This window comes from Nannobrachium achirus (genome assembly GCF_963921795.1).
Source record: "Nannobrachium achirus genome assembly, chromosome: 8".
Taxonomy (NCBI): domain Eukaryota; kingdom Metazoa; phylum Chordata; class Actinopteri; order Myctophiformes; family Myctophidae; genus Nannobrachium; species Nannobrachium achirus.
Genome location: NC_137817.1, coordinates 54,326,237 through 54,348,505, shown reverse-complemented (window position 1 = coordinate 54,348,505; position 22,269 = coordinate 54,326,237). Strand labels below are relative to the sequence as shown.

At 44.7% G+C, this 22,269-nt stretch overlaps 1 protein-coding gene across 1 annotated transcript; it reads right to left on the bottom strand.

The window, feature by feature from the left end:
• Nucleotides 1-7,568: 7,568 nt before the first annotated feature.
• Nucleotides 7,569-9,709, bottom strand: lpar6a (lysophosphatidic acid receptor 6a). Its single transcript, XM_080731465.1, has one exon. It carries the CDS (start codon nucleotides 9,402-9,404, stop codon nucleotides 8,238-8,240), a length of 1,167 nt encoding a protein of 388 aa, XP_080587591.1. The 5' UTR covers nucleotides 9,405-9,709; the 3' UTR covers nucleotides 7,569-8,237.
• Nucleotides 9,710-22,269: the final 12,560 nt, after the last annotated feature.

Here is a 22,269-nt window from a genome sequence, read left to right as displayed (position 1 = left end):
TCTTTTAGTTCAACTGGATCTCTTCTCCACTAGTCCCTCCCTAACATTTTAGTCCAGTTTTTATTTGTTAGACGAAATTGTAAATATATTTATAGTCTTAGTTGTAGTCATCACAGCTATTTAGTTTTCGTCAGTGAACAAAGGTAGTCGACGAACATTTTTCGTCATAGTTTTAGTTGACAAAATTAAGCCGCTGCCGTTTGTAAATTATGTCTGTGTGTTTTGAGGAAGCCTTGTCTCTGGCTAAAAGTGGAAGCTGCCATTCATTGTTGCACTTCTGTTTGAAGAAGCTTTGTCCACGTGGCATTTCATTCATCTGGGTTTCTGTTTCGTTTGGCACCTGTCAGAATCATAGGCAGATTGTACACCCCCCCCCCCCCCCCCCCCCCCCCCCCCCCCAGCCCACACTGACCGGCAGCCAACAACCCAATAACCACAGTTACCTGACCGCTAACTAACAGGATCAACCACTCACAACATGCACACAATTAACTGCGAAACATATTAACGAATGCCTAATATTTATGCTCTGTTAGTCAGTGTGTTGTGTGCCCGAGAATAGCCGATCCACAAGCTCACAACGTGTCAGACATGCAACGCGTTGTGAGCTTGTAGATCGGCTAGAGTTCGGCACCGTCGTGCGACAAAGTGTAAATCAGACTTTATAAGAAACACTAAACTCTCAATTAAATGCTATCATGATGATTTGTTTCTTGTGACATGTGTTCAAAGTGAATGTTTTAAGGCTATTCCTTCAGTTTTCAGTAGCTCTGTTATTGACATGAATGACTAAGCCCTTTGGACGAAGAAATATACATTTAATAACCATGACAATCACACAAAGGCAGTCATGGTTTAAGAGATGGCATAGTGACACAGTTGTTCAGAATGCATGTCTGTCAAATGCACAGCCCTGGGGGAATCACTCTAAGAGTCACTATGTCATGGTTATTAAATGTATATTTCTTCATCAAAGGGCTCAGTCATTCATGTCAATAACTCTTGGGCCCCTGGGGCCAAGGCCCCTCCAGTAATCCACCCTTGGTCTGAACAAACAACCTGCGCATTTCTTAGTAATCAGGAGGAGCGAAGCTTGTTCTTATGCTGGATATCATCATGAAATATTGGGTCTTATCCGTAGCTTGGCATACTGTAGCTTGCATTACTTGTTTCATTCTGTAAAAGATCAGCTTTGAGTGACAAACCTTAATCATTTTATTTTGGTGATTATCACCGTGGGTCGGGCTATTTTAAAGTCCCCTCGATCCTCCCCATGTCTGACCAATGAATGTAGGCTGCTACATCTTAAGCAAAACTCTGATTGAATTGGACATCATGTTCCATCCCAGTTGTATGGCCTGTGTCAAACCTGGATGCAGTGAAGTGCTGTGGCAAAATACCAAATGTTGTTGGAGAACACTATATTGTCGTTGTCGGGTGGAAACCTTGTATGTCCAAGATAGTTCGTTTTGTATTTATCATTTTAAAAATGAACTAAACTAGTGAAAACGAGGCGTTGTGTGCTTGTAGATCGGCTGTTTTCACCTACTTTTGTGCGTCGGCCTTGTATGATGAAGCAGGGCTTTACTTGGTGAAAAAACGTACAATCTTGAAACTTGGAGATACGAGGTTTCGGCCCGACAGTGACGATATATTAATGCTTTGGAGATATACAGAGCTCAAGAAACTACCCGGATCTCCAATGGGAAGCTTCAAAAAGACATAAACCAACAAAAAGGGGGTAAAAAGTGTGTAAGTGGGTATTTTAAGTGAGGTATTCATGACACCACGTCCACCGCCACTGTAAAAAACGATTTAATTCAATAACCATGCTTGTCCCCGTCTCTTAAGGCTTCCTGGGTAGTAGCGGAATGGACCACTAATGTCATTCTGCATGGTAGCATTATTGAATTTGTGGCTCTGTGTGTCTGTGTGTGTGTGTGTGTGTGTGTGTGTGTGTGTGTGTGTGTGTGTGTGTGTGTGTGTGTGTGTGTGTGTGTGTGGGAGAAGGTGTGGTGCGTCTAGCGGTGCTCAGAGACAAACATCCTGTGTAATAGTATATAGGTCACCGGGTTGACCCACAACAGCCAATATTATCCATCAACAACAGTTCCAAGATAAAAGAAGCGTCCTTGAGCAAGACACTGAACCACTGAACCCTGAACCCCCCTTCCCTCCCGCGCCCTGCCGTAGCCTATGAGTGGCTGTTGATAGAGCCAGGGACGTGCTGGCCATTGGGAAAAGCGGGTCATTCCCGCCCGGTCCAGGCCGGCCATTAGGAAAAAATGTAAAATAAAATGTCGGCCTTCGTTCCATTTTGGGGGCTGGGCAGCCAACAAAGTAAATCGTCACTGTCGGGCAGAAACCTTGTATCTCCAAGTTTCAAATTTGTATTTTTTTTCGCAAAGCAAAGTCCTGCTTCATCATACAAGGCCGTCACACAAAAGTAGTGAAAACAGCCGATCTACAAGCACACAACGCCTCGCGGTGCGAGGCGTTGTGTGCTTGTAGATCGGCTGTTTTCACTAGTTTAAATCATTTTTAAAATGATGAATACAAAACAAACGGTTTTGGACGTACAAGGTTTCCACCCGACAACGACGAAATATAACTCATGTAATTGGCCCACTGGCTTGTCACTTGTCATGATCTGAAATGGCAAATCTTTGAGTAGCAGCAGCGCTATGGAGAGAGATCTCTCTCCATAGCGTTCAATGAGGGCCTCTCCAACTCTTTTTCCCCGGCTGAATCAGATTCAGGGGCCCAGCACGTCCCTATGAGTGGCTGTTGATAAGAAGAGCTTTCTGATTAGGCTGCTTCGCTTCACTTCTGTTTCAGAAGTAATGTAATCAGGATGTGGCGCATGTCTTTAGTCAATAAACAACGATGAGTAACTATATTACCACAGCGATTCCACGCAAGTAAAAGTAGACGTTTCGACATTGCTTGCTTCCTGCGATATGATGTATTTCACCCGGTCTGGTATAGTGAGTAGTCTGAACAAATCAGTGAGTAGTCTTTATGAGGCAATGTTAATAACACATTAAACAGGGGTCTTCAACGTTTTCAGGCCAAGGACCCCTTAGTTGAGAGAGAGATGAAGCAAGGACCCCCACGACCTGTTAATACGTAGATTCCATATAGTTTCATTGTTTGACAGCACAATCATCAGTGTATTTTGGATTCATGTCAGTTTGTGTTTTCAGATATTTAACCACTTGAACGGTCAAAACTTGACCTTTCCCTCTGTACTTAGTCTGCTATTTTTCCCCTCTACACCAAAGCTACAAGCTCTACACCAAAGGTTGTGAGCTTGTGGGTCTGCTATTTTTGGCTAAAGTTCTTTGAATATGGACGCTATAGGGTTCAAGTGGTTCATATAAAAAAGGAGAAAAAAGATTTGGAGGCCCCCTTGTAGTAACTCTGAGGACCCCCTAGGGGTCCCGGACCCCCTGTTGAAGACGCCTGCGTTAAAAGCTTTCACCCCAACAGTGAAAACAGCAAGATCTACAAGCTCACAACACGTAGATCGCACTATTTTCGCACAACACTGTTTTATAAAATAGGGGGCTTAAGTGGTTAATGGCCCCTACAAACCATGCCAAGTAAACAAACAGCGCGGCCTCTTCACTTTGGGTGCAACTTCCTGTGAAGATTAGACACCACCAGCCACAAATGTTTTTAGTCAAAGAAACTGTGACGTTTGTTCACACAGCTGCTGTCTAGCTAGCTCGTCCTTGTCACGCTCACTCACGTGGTCTCGGAGACACAGGAGTTAGGCCTGCGTGGAGGAGAAAAGACCTTGGGGTTATGTCAATAGTAAACGCTGTTGCAGCTCTAGCGCCATGTGTTATACCCCTTCCTCCCACATATGAGTTGTCGCCTCGCTGACGCAACAACAGCAAACATCTTTGTCTGTTTTCAAAACATTTCTGTTCTGTTCGAGCTGCGAGTGCCTTACTCTAATATTCGTCACTGTCTGGACAAAATCTCTTAACTACATTTTTGAGGTTTTTTGATTTTTGGGCATAAATCAGGGCTATTGAACACCCTTTACATCTGAGTGTTGGTTAAAATAATATTGAACCAATGGAAAGTAGTAAAAAGTGCTTGGGACAAAACCTTCTAACTCCACACTTACTGCCAAACCAGCTAACTCCACCCGATTGGCCATCTCTTTTATTTTATTTTCATAAATATATGCTATTAAACACCCTTTACGTTTACGTCTGTGTGTTGGTTAAAATAATATCGAACCAATGAAAAGTAGTAAAAAAGCCCACTTGAGCTCATTTTCCCGAAAATGAACATTTTGGAGTTTGGAGGTTTTCGGCACGACAGCAGAGATATAGGCTATAGCCTATATATTAGAGGAAGTGTTTTTACATACAGTACTATGTAAAACACATTGCTATTTTTTAACCACTTGAACCACAGCATCCCTATTCTGGGGGGATAAGGTTCTCCAAAAACAGCCAATCTACAAGCTCACATCTGCTATTTTTGGTGGAGACATACATAGAGTTTTGGGGAGAGATGGGGTAGATGGAAAAATAACTCATCAAGTACAGTGCAAATCAGGTTTGTTTTACTAAGCGTATTTAAGGGTTTCGGTGGTTAATGTTGCAGTTATATAACCTATATTTGAGGAAGTGTCTTTGCAAAATATGTAAAACACAAGGCTGTTTTTTGAATGTTGCAATGCGACTTTCAGAGTAGCTATTATGTGAATGGTTCTTTTTTTTTAAGAAGTTTGCCAGGCAGTGCTGCTGTAGTGCATCTGTGATTGATTTGTTTGCCAAAAGCGTTTGCGTTGATTTATCGAGCAGACATTAGACAGTTGCGGTTTTAGTAACGGGGGAGGACCACACGTGTCAAAGTGGAGATATTAAGTGCAGAACACCCCAGAGAGAGAGAACGCTATGTCCTGGGGAAGGGGACGTGGGGGGGTAGTGGGGGGGAGACGGCACACATTAAGTGATGGAATTCTTGTCTAAGTGGCTCTGACATGAAGTAGCCTGTTAGTAATACTGCAGGGCCTCAGTATAGTGCACTACTAATCCATTGTGTACGTTTAACACACTTATTTTTATGTGCACTGACTGAGCAGTGCCCATATACACTCTGGCAGCGTTGAACGTTCCCTTAACAAGATAGGGGGAGAGAGGTGTCTAAGAAAGAGTGCAGCTCTTTCACACTCGTGACAAACACGTTAGCTAGCTGCTGCGCTCACATTAACACATCGCAACAGGCATGTTAGCTCACATTAACACGTTGTGTTTATTTATATTTTATTGTATTTAACCACCTTGTGTACTTCCCTATTCTGGGCGACCACCGGGTCGAGTGTTATAGGGTTTAATGTTGGTATATTTACAAGAAGGAGGCCTACGTGTGTGTTATAGCGAGCTTGGAACAGTTTTAGCTGCCTGATAAGCAAGGCTGATTGTTTGTACTGCTTGTAGATGAGATGTTTTTTGAAATAGAGAACATTAAGGCATGAGTCAGCGTTGATAAAGAGCTGGTGTGGCCGAAAAGTTTACTTAACTCTTGCACGCACATTTCATTTTTATCAAGGCCTGGGCTACCTCTCCTAATAATAATGATAATAATAATTGAAATAGCAATCCTTTATATTTACATAATGGGATGTAATAATGAAAGAATCTTAAATCACTAAATCTTAAATCACAAACTGGTGAAAATAGGCGATCTACAAGCACACAACGCCTCACACTGCGAGGCATTGTGTGCTTGTAGATCTGCTATTTTCACTAGTCTTTTGTGTACGATGAGGGCTTTACTTTACGGAAAAACTTCCAAATACATAATAGGATGTAATAATGAAAGAATCTTAAATCACAATGGTCCTGTGCAGGCTACAGCATATTGTACAGTTTGATGACCTACTCCCACTGTATATGTACAACAGTTATATCAGAACAACAAGAACTTTGGACATGGCTGTCTAAACGGTGAGGTCATTGGCACCCTCTTAGTGCATAATCTCAGTCTGTCAGGCTGGCACGCTATATGGCTGCATTTAGGTGCACGTGCACTGTCTGTCTGTCTGGCAACAACCGACATGAACTTCTATTTGTGTGTCAGCAGTGGTTGAAGAAGCACTACAAAGCAATACCACAATGTAGGAAGTAAAAGTCCTGAATTGAGTAAAAGTTGAATAGTATTGTTATCAAAATGTATGTAGGCCTAAAGTAAAAGTGTTCATTGTGCATGAATATCCCAACTTTGACAAGTTTTGTCAAAGTTTTACAAATCGCCAGAATCCTTTGAAAATAGCATGTCTAGAGTACAGGTTGTGAAGCTTGATCCATCGGCTGTTTTTGAATAGACGGGACTATAATACATAGGGCTTGATTGGTTAAAGTAAATCTGCAAAGCAACTTGAAACTACTAAAGCTTTGAAATGACTGTATAGCGGAGACAGTAAACAAAACACAATATTTGCCTCTGAGATGTAGTGGAGTATAGAAGTATTGAAATACTCAGGTAAAGTAGGCTAATAAAACAAAAAAGTAGACCACCAAATTGTACTTAAAAGTACAGTACTTGAGTAAATGCACTCGGTTACTTTCCAGTCCTGTGGGGTCAGTCACACAGTGGCTGTGGGATGACACTGTCGCCCAGCTTGTAGGTCGACTATTTTAAGCGCGTGACACCGTGGTGTGACAGAGTGTAAACCAAGCGTATCGTTGTTGTCTGGTGGGAATCCTTGTACTGTAGGCCTATGTCCAAAACCGTTCGTTTTGTATCTATCATTCTAGAAATGATTTAAACTGGTGCGAGGCGTTGTGTGCTTGTAGATCTGCTATTTTCACTAGTTTTGTGCGACATTCTTGTATGATGAAGCAGGGCTTTACTTTACGGAAAAAACCTACAAATTTGAAACTTGCAGTTCCACATTCAAGCTCGAATCTTGTGGATCTGCTGCTGAGCTTGTAGATCTGCTACCTCTGAATTTGAATCCTGAAAAAAATATATATATATATTTCGGACATAATATGAGGTTTTCCACCCTGGGTCTGACAGAGACGATGATACAGTATATGTGCTCATTTCCACATAAATAAAAAAGTAATATCTGCATGTTGTGAAAACCAAGTCCATATTATCAAGATTCCTAAATTATGCCTACAGTAGTAGCAGCATCTGTAAACTGACTCTGGTATTAAACCCAAGGAGCATTTTGATTTCTGACTGTTTCTCTGTTCGTATCTTCCTAACAAGTCTTTGTTGTTGGGACATTTACATGTTGTGTCTGCTGTGTTCAATCATGCCTGCAGGAACAAAGCAGGCTGTTTTTCTCATTAGCGCTAAGGGCAGTCAGTGAGTGTGGTGTCATGTTAACCCGACTGTCTCCATGGAATGGAATGTTTTTAAGTCATCTGTGTTGTTTCAAGTAGGTTAAGTAACGGACCAACATTTAACATGACGTGCAGCCTTATCTCCCCCATTGTAACAGCAATCCTTCATTTAACCCTGACAAAAAGGTCTCACGTGCATTCCAAGTTTTTTTCTTCTTTTTTTTAAACAGTTTGTGACTTTTATTCATTATTATTGAAGCATGAGAGAGTGCAGCATTTCGAATTCTGTCAGTGCATTCAATTGCAAATAAGGACATAATACAGTAGGTTCTAAAGTTATGTGCCCCCCCGTAGCAAAAATAAAGGCACTTCCGAGATGACCATTCCATTCATGATTCGCAGGGCAAACCACCGGCGTCAGATGTAATAATAACCTACTCCTGTATAGCTTGATATTACTTTACATTTAAATTAATACGATACTAGAGTGAGCACCGCGACTTACCACAAAGAAACGCACAGAATACATTGGTACATGATATAGCATTCACTATAGGTTGGAAGTCCTGCTCCTCAGTGTTGTTCACACTCCGTTCCAGTTTTCTGGCACAACACTTTTGTTTTTATTCCACCAGGTGCGTTAGTAAGTGGTCATATTAGATCCATTTATGTGAACCAAAAAAAACAAGGGTCAAAGTACAGTGTGCAGCAGAGCAGGCAGGATCTAAAAGACGGATCCGTGCGTTTGCCCTGAGATTGAAACCGATGGAATCGTAATACATCTTTGGCAGGTGCTTTAACAAAGCACTCGATAAAAAGTCACTTACGTCCTCCGTTTTGTCCTGGAAATGTCCAGTCCAATCCACTTGGATTTGCAGACCCTCTGTACTGTCAATACGAACCCCAAAACAGTCAGACCGAGGACTCGTTGTGAAACACCTTGGCTTTCAGAGTCTTCAGGCTGCAGTGCAGGTGGGAGCCGTTGCTCTCCGACTGCAGGGCCTCAGAGAACTTGTGCTCGTATGAGCGGTTCCCCTGCTGCGACAGCGACTTGCGCTTGATGGAGTTCTGGATGGTCTCCGAGGTGAAGTAGTAGACGATGGGGTCGAAGCAGCAGTTGGACACGGCGATGCAGAGCGCCACCGGGTATATCGTCCGCACCACGGACTCGGCGAAGCAGCCCTTCAGCGTCTTGGTCCGCACCAGGGCGTAGAAGACCAGGTTGACGTTGTACGGGATGAAGCAGAAGCAGAAGATGGAGAGGTGCACGATGATCATGCGCAGGATCTTGGTCTTGTCCAGCCGGCTGCCGCCGCGGCTGATGGCCTGCGGCCGCCGCAGCGTCTGCAGCACCATGACGGAGCAGCCCACGTTGAGCAGCAGCGGGATGAGGAAGCCCACCGTCTCGATGAAGATCACCACCTTGGACAGGTGGGACTTCCAGGCGCTGCTCGAGAAGTTCTCGAAGCAGAACGTCCGGCTGTGGTTGCCCTGCGGGAAGGTGGTGTCCAGCTTGAAGCCCGTGGGCAGGCTGCCGGCCAGCACCAGCACCCACACGGCGGCGCACACGATCTTGGCGTTGCGCTTGGTGCGGATGGTGCGCGAGCGCAGCGGGTGCACGATGGCCAGGAAGCGGTCCACGCTGATGCAGGTGAGGAAGAGCATGCTGCCGTACATGTTGGTGTAGAAGAGCGACACACTGAGCTTGCAGAGGACGGGGCCGAAGGGCCAGTGCTGGTTGATGAAGTAGAAGACGCGCAGCGGCAACGTGAAGACGAACAGCAGGTCGGACACCACCAGGTTCATCATGTAGGTGGTGGTCTCGTTGCGCAGCTTCAGCGAGCATAGGAAGATGTACATGGCCACCAGGTTGGTGACCAGGCCCACCACGAACACGATACTGAACACCGTGCTCTGCAGCGGGTACTTGAAGCCGTCGTTCTTGGTGCAGTTGGAGCCGTCCCCCGGTGGGGAGGTGGCGTTCCCCAGCAGCAGCAGCAGTGGGGGGATGCTGACGCTGACACTGTCCTCCCCCCATCGAGGGGGGAGACTGTAATTGAGGGTGGTCGTATTGTACATTATTTGGTGGGAACGAGGGAACGTCAGAGAGTGGGTGGTGGGGGCGTCTGTTACGTAACAGCGGCTATACAATGAGAGGCTTTGGCCAGCACCCCGAATGCACCATGAATGGACACTTGTGGAAGCACGACAGCACGTCCTCCCGACACGGGATGCCTTGAAGGCCCTGCGAGATGCTCATCCAACGCTAGGACGATGTCTCAGTCCAACACCAAAACATTCGTGATAGTGAAGATCACACATTGTCCTTTTCCCCATCGGTCTGTGTTGGTGTGTTGTTTTGCTGGGGCAAAGTTGAGGGTCAGTTGTTGCTCATGTTGAAAAGGTCCCCCCCCCTCCATCCATCCACATGAGGCCCACTATACCCTCCCCCCCTTTCCTCACCACCCCGTGCACACACACACAAACCCACACACACACACACACACACACACCCCTCAAGTTGCAGAGGCAGCTTTACTCACTCAAATGTGCAGTCACTCATTCACTCAGTCCGTCCGTCAGTCAGTCAGTCAGGCATTGTTCCCGTTTTGTCAAATCACAGCTCAAAAACCCGGGCAAATCCACAGACAGATTGATTTATCCAACTCCACCATGCAGTTTCTTGATGATAAAACTCTTCTTTTTGGAGAAACAAAAACAATGAAACAACTTAGCTGTATATCCTTGAAAGGAGGAGGTCTAGTCCAAAGACCTTGCTGTTAGTCCCATGAGGAGCTGTTGGTCAGTGCAAGTCACTTGGCATGATCCATAAAGTAAGGTCCTTTTTGTTTTCTTTTCTTCTTTTACCCCAGTCAGACCAGAAGCGAGGGTTGGAGTTGCAGCCTCAGCTCTCTCTCTCTCTGTCTGTCTTGTACTGTGACAATGTGAGAGCGTGTGTTCAACTGTGTCTGTCCACTACCAGCGTCTGTTTCCTTCCCCCCGCCCCTCTCCTGACTCACTCAGCATCATCTGCTTCTCTCTCTCTCTGTCTGTCTCTCTCAACACAGTGAACACACACACACACCACACACTCACTCTGTCTCTGACAGCCCCGGGCGTCTCTGATATACATCCAGGTTTGGGGGAACACAGACACAGACAGACTGGCTGCTCTGCTCTGCTTAGCAGTTTTTTCTTGTTCTGGGTTGGAGAGGGTGGAGGAGGAGAGGCCAGTAGTGGGAACTCCTCCCTCCCTCCCTCCCTCTGCCTCCCCTATGTAACTCCTCCTTCCCTTTGTCTGTCTGTCTGTTGCTCCCAAGGAGGCATCAAGCCAGGCCACGGCCGGGGGAAACAGGCCATATCTGTGATGTTTTATTATGAGCAGCTTAGTGAGGCATAATAACATGCATTCATTGAACCAGTTGGTCCGCCAAAGGACCACCAAATTAACATGTGTATTTGGCCGCGGAACCCCATCGGAAAATATTGTAATGTTTTATTATGAGCAACTTAGTGAGGCATAATAACATGCATTCATTGAACCAGTTGGTCCACCAACAGAACCACAAAATTAACATGTGTATTTGGCCGCGGACCCCCATCGGAAAATATTGTGTACCAGAGATTGTGTGCCCCGCCATACAGATTTGTGTTATTCCACATTTTTCAAGATTTATTTTGAAAATAGCTGACGTATAATACTAGGGTTAAAGCGTTTAAACTCATTGTTATGCTATATTAACTCATTTTGCTGGAGAGCCCCCGTTTTGAGAACCATTTATTAAACCAAGGATTCATTTTTGATTGATTTATAGATTGATTTAATAATAGTTTGCATAGATTTGTTCAGATTTATACAAAAGAATGCTAAAAGGATAAGCCGGATAAGCCCTGGCTTGTTTCCACTGAGGCCCTGTGTGTTCAATTCATCGCGAGATTTAAAGACAATAAGACAAATGTTGCTGTTAATTTGATACGCATTAGGGCCGCAGACCGTAACATTTGAGGCACCCCGAGGACCTCTGGGGGTCCCTCGGGCAGACCCCACGCTGAGACCCACTTTAATACATCACACGATGGAGACGTTGTGCACGTGAGCATGTGACTTAAGTCCCTTAAGTCCCCATTAGGAAGTATAGGAACGCAGGGGGAGACAGAAAGGGGGTTGGGGGGGTTTGTCCGTCAAATCATCGCTCGTAGCCAGTGTGGATTTTGTCAACAAAATGTTGTATTTTGGCAGTCCTTGATGGCGTTGTGATGGCAGATTTTTCACTTGGTTCCATGCTGAAAATAGCCGATCTACAAGCTTGTACTGTAGATCTGCTATTTTCAGAGCACCCAAACACAACCAAACATACAATTACTTGTCTTTTAGTTGGATTGGATCTCTACACCCCAATCCCTCCCTAACATTTTAGTCTTTAGTTTTTATTTGTTAACGAAACTGCCATTATATTTACAGTAGTCTGAGTTTAGTCATCGTAGCGTAGTTGTTATTTAATTTTTGTTTTTTCGTCAGTGAAAAAGGGTAGTCAACAAACATGTTTTGCTCGGAGCTCGACCTGACAACACGTTATAAAAGTCTTCAAGACTTTTATAACGTGTTGTTGTGATGTGGAATCTTATGCAAGGACAGCCGGGAAGGGAAGGAGGAGGGGGAACACAGTTCACACAGTCCATACTGCAAATCAATAGAAGGACAGCTTTACTGACAGCGACATGATTTGTGGAGTGAACTTCAAATATGCGTGAAGCAGTGGTGGATAGTCTTACATTTACTCAAGTACTGTACGTATTTAATTACAGTATACGGTTCTGAGGCACTTTACCCTATACTGGAGTATTTCAATTCCTTGATACTTTTTATACTTCCACTCCACCAGATCTAACCCAACAAGCACGGTCAGGACCTGGACCAATCAGTGATGTCTCAATTGGGGCCAGATCACAGCCCATATGGTGATGATCTTGACGTCATTACCAGGACGTCATATGGACTCTTTTGTTTGACAGGATTTATATTGGTTGAAATCAGGTGATATTCTAGGCCAGATAAATATCATAACTAGTTAGATATGTCCCAGAATATAACCTTATATGCTCATATTTCAACTAACATTACAAACAATAACAATAATCCTGTCAAACAAAAAAGTCCATATGACGTCCTGGTAATGACGTCAAGATCATCCCCATATCGTCACTGTCGGGCAGAAACCTTGTATCTCCAAGTTTCAAATGTGTACGTTTTTTTTGCAAAGTAAAGCCCTGCTTCATCATACAAGGCCGTCGCACATGTAGTGAAAACAGCAGATCTACAAGCACACAACGCCTCGCAGTGCGAGGCGTTGTGTGCTTGTAGATCGGTTGTTTTCACTAGTTTAAATCATTTTTAAAATGATAAATACAAAACGAAGAGTTTTGGACATACATGGTTTCCACCCGACAACGACGATATGGGCTGTGATCTGGCCCCAATCGAGACGTCACTCATTGGTCTGACACGCTTGCTGGGAAAGGCCACACCGCACCAGTGCAAGTAATTACTTGCAACTCAATGTTGCAAGGGGTTGCATTGGTGTGACATGATTGGTCCAGGGCCTGACGTGCTTGCTGGGAAAGGCCAAACCGCACCTGTGCAACAAACTACTTGTAACTCGATGTTGCAAGGAGTTGCATTGGTGTGACATGACCTTAAACCTGTTTTGTTGCAGCAAGTTGTAGTTGCATGTTGAGTAGTTTCATTTGGTGCATTTGGTGCAAATGTACTTTTTAGTCCAATACATTAAAGACGGGGTGCCATGATCTTTTCCCCCCTAAAACATGATCATCAGCTATTATGATTATACTTGGAAGAAGAGGTGGTGCCATAGTTTTGTACTTTTTTCTGTTTTGTATGTGTCTATGGAGTTACTCTAATAGACAACCAGGTGTGGTTATAATATGCAAATTTCTCTTCCCTGTGTATTTTTGGTTTCATCCTGAAAGCTGAAAGCCTCTGAGTCAAAAGGCCCGATCGAAAAACACTGATATAATTACATCATAATATCATCCCCTCCCCTTTTACCATACACCCAACACTATGGGTATGGCTAACTTCAGCTGGGTCACCACCCACCTGACATCCATAATTTTAACACTTTCTGTACACTTTTGGAAAACATCTTCCTCCTAATATAATCATAATAATACCTGATTATCATGTTTTAGGGGGGAAAGAATCATGGCACCCCATCTTTAAACAACAAAATAAAAGTGCAGACATTTCCACACCCACCTGTTCATTAAGTATACCTGGTGTTCAGGTGGGTGGTGACACACCAGAAGTTAACCTCACCCACAGCTGTTGGTATGGTAAAAATCAAACCCAAGTTTGAAGTGAGCGGTGGTGTGTGTGTGTGTGTGTGTGTGTGTGTGTGTGTGTGTGTGTGTGTGTGTGTGTGTGTGTGTGTGTGCGTGCGTGCGTGTGTGCGTGCGTGCGTGCGTGCGTGTGTGTGCGTGTGTGTGTGTGTGCGCGTGTGTGTTGCTCACCCAGGTGTGTGTGTGTGTGTGTGTTGGGGGGGGGGGGAGTGTGAGCCATACTTGCTCACTCAGGCCAACACTGCTATTGCAGTTGATGCTCAGGGCAGACTAGACTCAACAGCACCTCTCTGGTCACACAGGGTACTACTCAGGCTACATACACCAGAGGCTACATACAGACAGACAGACACACACACACACAGACAGACAGACACACACGGATACACACACGGCCACGCTATGGAGACGGTGTGACCACCGCTCAAAAAGTACACAGGGAAGACATATTTGCATATTATAATCACCTGGGGGTCTATTAGAACGGGAAAAAAAATAAAAAACATCACATGGATGCACCTGGGACGTATCATCAGTGGTGTAGCCTGAAGTCATTAGCTGCGTCTCAAGACCTTAAATTAGATCCTATTTCCTACACTTCTTTCCTATTTCCTTTTATGTGAGTCCCGCCCACTGACAATAGAACGCCCCTGCAAGGGAGTTGGCCTATCACCTGTGATGTTGTCATCAGAAACGGGACGTCTCCTCTTCTCTATTTCCTCAATGGGAGGGATTAACATACAAGCATAGGAAATAGGATTTGATTTAAGGACTTGAGACGCAGCTATTGAGGTTTCAGATCTCGCAACATCATACCCCTCATCCAGGTGACCCAGTCAGGGGTTGATCAAGTCCAGACTTGCGTCCCAGTAGCTACCCACGATCAGTCCTATTAGGGAAAGACAGGGCCACTCAATCCGCCACTCTGGAACTACTCTGCCGAGACAGGGAGGTAATCCAATCTGGCGTGTGGAAGGACTAGGCTCTGTGGGTTGACTCCTGACCGGGCTCCTCCTACATCTCACCAGGTCCACTCCTGCTCTAACCTAACCTCGCATCACCAGGCTTTCCCCTGAGAGAAAGCCTGGTCTTCGTTTACTAAACGGGCCGTTTGATCCGGTCGGGAGCGGAAGAGCTCCTACGTTTTTCTGTAGTCCAAAACGGACTACACTTTGGCCGGAAACAACGACCGGAAACAGTTTCAACCCAGTTTAGCGCATGCGCAAGTAGTTAGCGCATGCGCAAGTACGGGTTAAAACTGTTTCCGGTCGTTGTTTCCGGCCAAAACGTAGTCCGTTTTGGACTACAGAAAAACGTAGGAGCTCTTCCGCTCCCTACCGGATCAAAAGCCCGAAATTGGAAGCCAGCCCAGGCTAGCTCTAACCAGGTCCAGGACCTGTGCTTTACACCAGTGCTTTACACCAGACTCCCAGCACCAGACATTTCATTCAGGAGTGGTCGATTCTAGAGCCGCAATGGTACCGCAGGCTCTACCAAGGCAACGGTGGTGCGGCAGGCTCCGCTTGTGGCTTGAATGGCCTAAAGGCCTCGCATTAGAGTAACGTTAACTCCATCAACACATACAAAACAGAAAAACAGACACTTTAAGTTGGCAGGCAGGAGCTTTAGTTACTTACTTGTTACTTTGCTGATTTAGACTTCATAATTAATCAAATTACTGATAAAAAAATCATCCAGTATATCATTCTTCATAATGAGTGCTTTTGCTACTTTAAGCATATTATTATACTAATACTTTTTTTGAATGCTGGACTTGTACTTGTATATTTTGATTCTGTGGTATTGCTCGTGCGAGCACTTCTTACTCCACTGGTGGGAAGGATATCTTCCTCTTTCAGAACCCGTCGCTGAGCTGTTAATCACGTTGATATGAAACTACACATTGGAAAGCTATTTAAATACTCATTTCAAGATATCATGGATATGAGGAAGCACCTACGCTATAGAAGTGGTTTTCAACCCTTTTCATTTTCAAGGTCCATTATTTATTTGGCATTTGATCCATTGATAATGCATATGTTCTATAATAAATAAGGGTCCATTCCACTCTCCATCATTTAGCTGGGGACCACCTGGAACCCCCTCAAGGACCACTGGTGGTCCCCGGACCACTGGTTGAGAACCACTGTGCTTGCTACAGTATATAACTACATATGGTTTAAAATACATCGTTCCAACTCAAGTGGGTGGCAGAGTTCACACCACAAGCATAAACAAAGACAATGGTGGACGATATCGATATAGTTATAGCTGTGCTTGGTGTGAACCTTAACCACCATGATTTGGGGCTGTGAGGCGTTGTGAGCTTGTAGATCTGCTATTTTCACGATATTCATCTGTGGGGCCGAGTCAAAACGAGATTGAATGCCTCAACTCCTACAAATCCAACGTCCAAGTGCTTGTCAGGGTGAGGGTGTCCCCAGTTAAAATATGATTATATTGCGGGGGGTCGCGGCCTGAAAAGGTTGAGAACCACTGTCTTTAGAGAACTTTGACCACCTCCTCCGTCTGCGCCAAATCACTTTGGCCAAAAAGAAATGGCCGATCTGCAAGCTCACAATGCATCGCCTTTGTTGATGTTTCCCCCCCAGAATATGGACGCTGGGGTTCAAGTGGTTATAGCTCTGAAATGCTGTGACACACTGAAAGTGTCAGTGACTTCTTGAATCATCAAACATGGTTTTTAACAGCCACGCTGTGACGGCGTCGAGGGGACGCGCCAAAACCTGTTGACGGCGCATCGTTTCCTCATTTCAGAGAATGGCTTCTATTTTGGAGCGGCGACATGATGCTGCACAGACCACCAAAACACAATGTCAGCTAGCTAGGGCCTCAGCCCAGCACCACCGCATCAAGTTGATTACTACACTATGTGTTTGGAGTGTTGTGTTCAAAAAGGGACAATAACGGTTCCATTTCCATTTCATTCTCACACTCAGTTCGTGAGAAGTTAAATATCTGCGTGTGTGTGTGTGTGTGTGTGTGTGTGTGTGTGTGTGTGTGTGTGTGTGTGTGTGTGTGTGTGTGTGTGTGTGTGAGAGAGAGAGAGAGAACTGCTTTGTGCACAACCTTTCCCATTTGGATATATACAGGCCATCTATTACTCTGAGAACGCATTATTTCCATTCCCTTCAATTGTACATACATTATTTTGTTTTGATTGCATTGTTCCACTTTTGCTTTGACGATGTTTTCTCATGCCAATGAAGGGAGAAAGAGAGAGAGAGAGAGAGAGAGAGAGAGAGAGAGAGAGAGAGAGAGAGAGAGAGAGAGAGAGAGAGAGAGATGTGTCTGACTGTAGAGTAATAGCATGAGGAAGTATTGCATTTAACAGAATCCTTGTTTTGGACTGGATTGGCTTGGCTGTGCTGGCAGCAGCTGGCTGCTATATTGCAAAAGATTTCCCCCCTCCCTCCTTCTTGTTCTTTTCATCTGAAAGGAACATTTGTCAAAAAAGTAAAAGAATAAAGAGCTTTTCTTATTCTGCTCAGTCCTTCGGCTAGCTGCCTTTGTGTCAGCCGGTCAGTAGCCCACACGTTCTAAAAAGGCCCAGTGAAACCGGCCCGCAGGGGCGTCACTGAGTTACTAGGGCCCAAGGTGGAGGGGCCCTAGTAACTTTAGCTATTGAAAAATAGCAGATCTACAAGCTCAAAGCGCGGCACCGAGTGCCACGCTGCGAGCTTGTAGATCTGTAGAATCATTTTGGGGGTCCTTGACATGAAAAAGTTTGAGCACCACTGACATGGAAACATAGGTTTTTTGCACACATGTTCACAATTGTTCAAAAATAGCAGATCTACAAGCTCGCAGCGCAGCACTCGGTGCCGCGCTGTGAGCTTGTATATCTGCTATTTTTCAATAGTCAACATTCATGGGGGGCCCGCAGTGAATCCTTGCACCCGGGGCCCAGAATTTGGTGTGACGCCCCTGCCGGCCCAGTAGAGTCCCTCTCAACAGAAAGTGGCTACTTTGCAGTCTGTAAACACATTGGCGTCTTTGTTATGACTGAGTGGCTTATAGGGCCGGAGGGGAGGGCAGGGGGGAATTCTGGGTTTACAATTAATTAGTCCCTCAGGCCAGCTTGAAAGTAGCCTCAGCTTCTTGATCTGCGCTGCAGTGTGTGACTACTGTAAATAGTTTGAGCGGTGTTTGCGTTGGATTATTGCATTTCATTTTGTCACATGGGCTGCAGTGAGTGAACAACAAACACTGGTCTGCTTCTGAGCTGGAATCAGGCCATGCAGGGCTAAAATGGTAAATGGTGCATTTATATAGCGCTTTATATCCAAGGCGCTTTGGAGAGATTGTCGCATTACATTCACCCATTCACAGTTCACACACACACATTTATACACCGATGGCAGAGGAAACCATGCAAGGCACCAACCTGCTCACCGGGAGCATCTAGGGGTTCAGATTCTTGCTCAAGGACTCTTCGACACTAATTCTGGGGGAGCCCGGGATCGAACTGGGAACCTTTCGGGAACCCTCCGTGTTCTAATGACGGTTTCTCTAACTCTAATCTGTCTAACTATCGTCAAAATAAAAGGGAACGCCCTCTCTGTTTTGTTCCTTGATGCTATCAGAGTCTGTCTTGAGAGATTACTGCCGTCCTAAAACAGGGCTCTGTGAAGTCTGTCAATATATTTTAATGCAGTGGTTCTCAACCAGTGGTACAGGGACCACCAGTGGTCCTTGAGGGGGTTACAGGTAAAGTGGACCCTTACATAAAAAGAAACCATCTTTTTACGCTCTCAAGAGTTCAATTATTGTTAAACACCTGCACTACTTGATTCACAAGAAGTCTACGCAATTAGAGAATAGAATAATGTTATTTTGATCAACATTTTGCCTGTTGGCTCCTATGGCACCAACATCAATACAGCATGGAATTTGTGGACAAAATCCTAATCAACGACAACAAAATATTCTATAGTCTTGGGTCTGAGAGGATAAATCTCATGAGGTGGTCCGTGGTTCAAATGCTGAATAAATCATGGACCTTGAAACACTGTTTTAAAGTATTGTTTTAATTAATGAGTAGTCTCGCGTAGCCAGACAACTATTCCACAATCTCTGAATAATATATAGAGTCTGGAACTACAGCTCCCGAATGACGAGTAAAGGAAACGGGCATTACCGTTCAAGACAATATATTTTAAAATGTCAATTCTGCTAAGCAGCAAGCTAAACATGTTTAGATGATTTTTATTTATATAATGATAAAATGTGCGCGATGTGTGACGGAAACGGAAGTGACGAGGAAGCTTCATTTCCGCTTTAACTGGGTACTCATCGTTCTTCTTAAGATGCTCCAGACTGTATGACGGGGGAGCATTTCCAAATCGCGGAGTCAACAGTCTGGCCACGCAAGACTACTTTATGAGCAACATGGCAAGGCAGGAAATGCATTAAACCATGCTTTCGAAATATTTGGCAGAAATGAGAGTGTGTCTCAGAGCTGGTTATTGTAACCCAAAGGGCGAAAAGCAACCTCACCCTAAAGGGCGAGGTCGTGCAAGACGGAATTCGCACAGGACGGAATTCATTTGCAAGTGTGATTCGAGTTGATTCGAATTCCAAGTTGGACAAAATGTGGACAAAATATTTTCCCAGATATGGATCTGACTGACGTCTGACATCATAGATGTCGTATGTTATAGACCACTTGAGACTCACACAATATGTCCATATATGGGCATTCCAAGCTATGAGCTTAATATTGATGACATCAGGGATCTCCATATGGGCATAGTGTGATGTCACAACAATGTGATAGGTCAGCTATAGACATTGAGGCGTTAACCGGGCTCCGACAGGCGTTACTGACAAGATGCATTACTGACAAGATGTGTTACTGACACATTGTGAAAGTTGACTGCGACCTATACGGTCGCAATCATTTGGGTGGTCCTTGCCATGAAAACATGTGAGCACCACAGATATGCAGCAACATACGTTTTTCAGAAAACTCTTAGGATTTAGAAGAGATTTTTATAATCGGCCTCAGGTCTTAATGGGTTAAAAAGCCTCTTTGTAGTCCTAAGAGTTTGATAAAGACCTAAAAGCAGTAATAATAACATGTATTCTCGTAAAGTTTGTCACGCCACATAATCATGTGTTATAAACCACCCAGACAAATTTGAATGATAAAAGTATGTAAAATTCACCAACAACAATATATGCAGATCTATGTATAACTACTAGGGGCAGCAGTGGCTCAGGGGTAGAGAAACCGTCCTTAGAACACGGAATGTTCCCAGTTCGATCCCGGGCTACCCCAGAGTTGGTGTCGAAGAGTCCTTGAGCAAGACTCTGAACCCCTAGTTGCTCCCGGTGAGCAGGTTGGTGCCTTGCATGGTTTCCTCTGCCATCGGTGTATGAATGGGTGTGTGACTGGGTGAATGTAATGCACAATCTCTGTAAAGCGACTTGCCTACCCTCAAATGACCATACATGTAATTTAGATAGCACTGTTTTTTTATGTTATAATTTGTTATGAAGTTATAACTGAATAGGTGCTTTGGTCTACCTGTTTTCTTAGATTTGCCTACTATTTCTTTCCAGTTGATGTATTGATGTTGATGTACTGATGTACTCTGGAATGAGAGCATCTACTATGCTTAAATTGTAAATTGTAAGCACAGGGGGTCTGTGCTGCTTAACCGAAGTGATATCGATGAACTCTAAATATTATCCAAGTATTGTGCAGCTCCCTGGCGTCACCGCACCCATGCACTTTAAGAAACCCGGCGTCTTAAATAAAGAGCGAGGGATGTGATGGGGTTCAGAAGAATGTTCCAGCCAGCAGGGGTGGACCAGGGGTGTAGCACCAAATTCTGGGCCCTGGGTAAAAGCGTTCACTGCGGGCCCCCCATGAATGTTCTTATAGGGGGAGGGGTTTAACCCATTTAGACTGGGAACGCATTATTACGCATTATTTTGTGCTTAACTATTGAAAAAATATCAGATCTACAAGCTCGCAGCGCAGCACTCGGTGCCGCACTGTGAGCTTGTATATCTGATATTTTTGAAAAATCGTGAACATTTGTGCTAGTCTTTGAATATTTCAAATCCTTCTAGGTTTTTTTTTTTGTTTTTGTTTTTAAATCTATGTTTCTATATGTCAGTGGTGCTCAAACTATTTCATGTGAAGGACCCTCAAAATGATATGCATTTGGCCACGGACCCCCATATTCCAATATTCCAATATTTAGTTCCGCAGGGACCGACAAGAAGTTACAAAAGTCTTTGTAACTTCTTGTCGGTCGACTTTTCAAAAATAGCAGATCTACAAGCTCGCAGTGCCGCGCTCAAGTGCCGCGCTGTATATCTGCTGTTTTTCAATAGTTAAAGCATAAATTAATTCCAGGCCCCTCCACCTTGGGCCCTATAGTAACTCAGCCCCACTTTCCCCCAATTTGTGACGCCCTTGCCTGGTAGCAACAACATGCGTTTCTGTGTAGTTAGTAGGGGTTTGATTTGGACTTCACAGAATCCAGCCAAACAAATGAAGGAACATAATCCGCGGGCGATCAAAGAGACAGTGGGTGTTTTATGACCATTGTCCCCCCGCTTTGTTGCTGCTTTGTCTGCACCAAAATAAACATCATCAAGGCCACGGCCAAATGTTCAAGAAAAATACAAAAGCACACACACTATTGTCTCCTCACACAGCACGGTCACATAAGAACTCTTCCATCCAGCGACTAAAAAACAAGTTCTTGACATGCAAGCATGTGGCCCCGCTAAACAAAAACACGAGCTCGGAATCCCTGGACTGCTGAACTCCCCACAATGGCAGGAAACTGTCGGTAGAACCCCCCCCCCCCCCCCCCCCCCCCCTCCAACACATCACCCCCCAAGGCCTTCAAATACCAAGGAAGAATGCATAGCATGCATCTGGTATGACATAATGTCTTTATGTATGGGCTCTCACTGACTGCACCGGGCGTGCGGGGCCAACGCACTTTACGTCAGGGGTCTTCTTCGATGTTTTCAGGCCAAGGACCTCTTAGTTGATAGAGAGATATGAAGCAGGGACCCTCACAACCTCATACATTCCATATAGTTTCATTGTTTGACAGCACAATCATCAGCGTATTTTGGATCCATGTCAATTTGTGATTTCAGATATTGAACCGTCAATACATAATAAACTTGACCTTTCCCTCTGTACCTCTTTTTCCCCTCTACACCAGACCTCTTTGCCGAAAATAGCTGATCTACAAGCTCACAACGACTCGCAGCGCGAGGCGTTGTGAGCTTGTAGATCTGCTATTTTTGGCTAAAGTTCTCAGAATTCAGAAAAGAAAAAAAAATCTATCACACAACGATTTGGAGGACCCCCTGCAGTACCTCTGAGGACCTCCTAGGGGTCCCGGACCCCCTGTTGAAGACCCTTGCTTTAGATAATCAAGTGTTCCTGATTCGGATTCTGATCGGTACCAGTGTGGGTGTGTGTGTGTGTGTGTGCGTGTGTCTGTGTGCAACAGCGAGGCCTTCATATCTGCCGAGGCCTGAAAGACATGCTTTGGTCTCTCTTGCGGGAATAGATCAGAGA

Bases quoted from the DNA above. Each gene is read 5' to 3' on its own strand.
- lpar6a (XM_080731465.1), bottom strand. From the start codon at position 9,404: ATGTACAATACGACCACCCTCAATTACAGTCTCCCCCCTCGATGGGGG.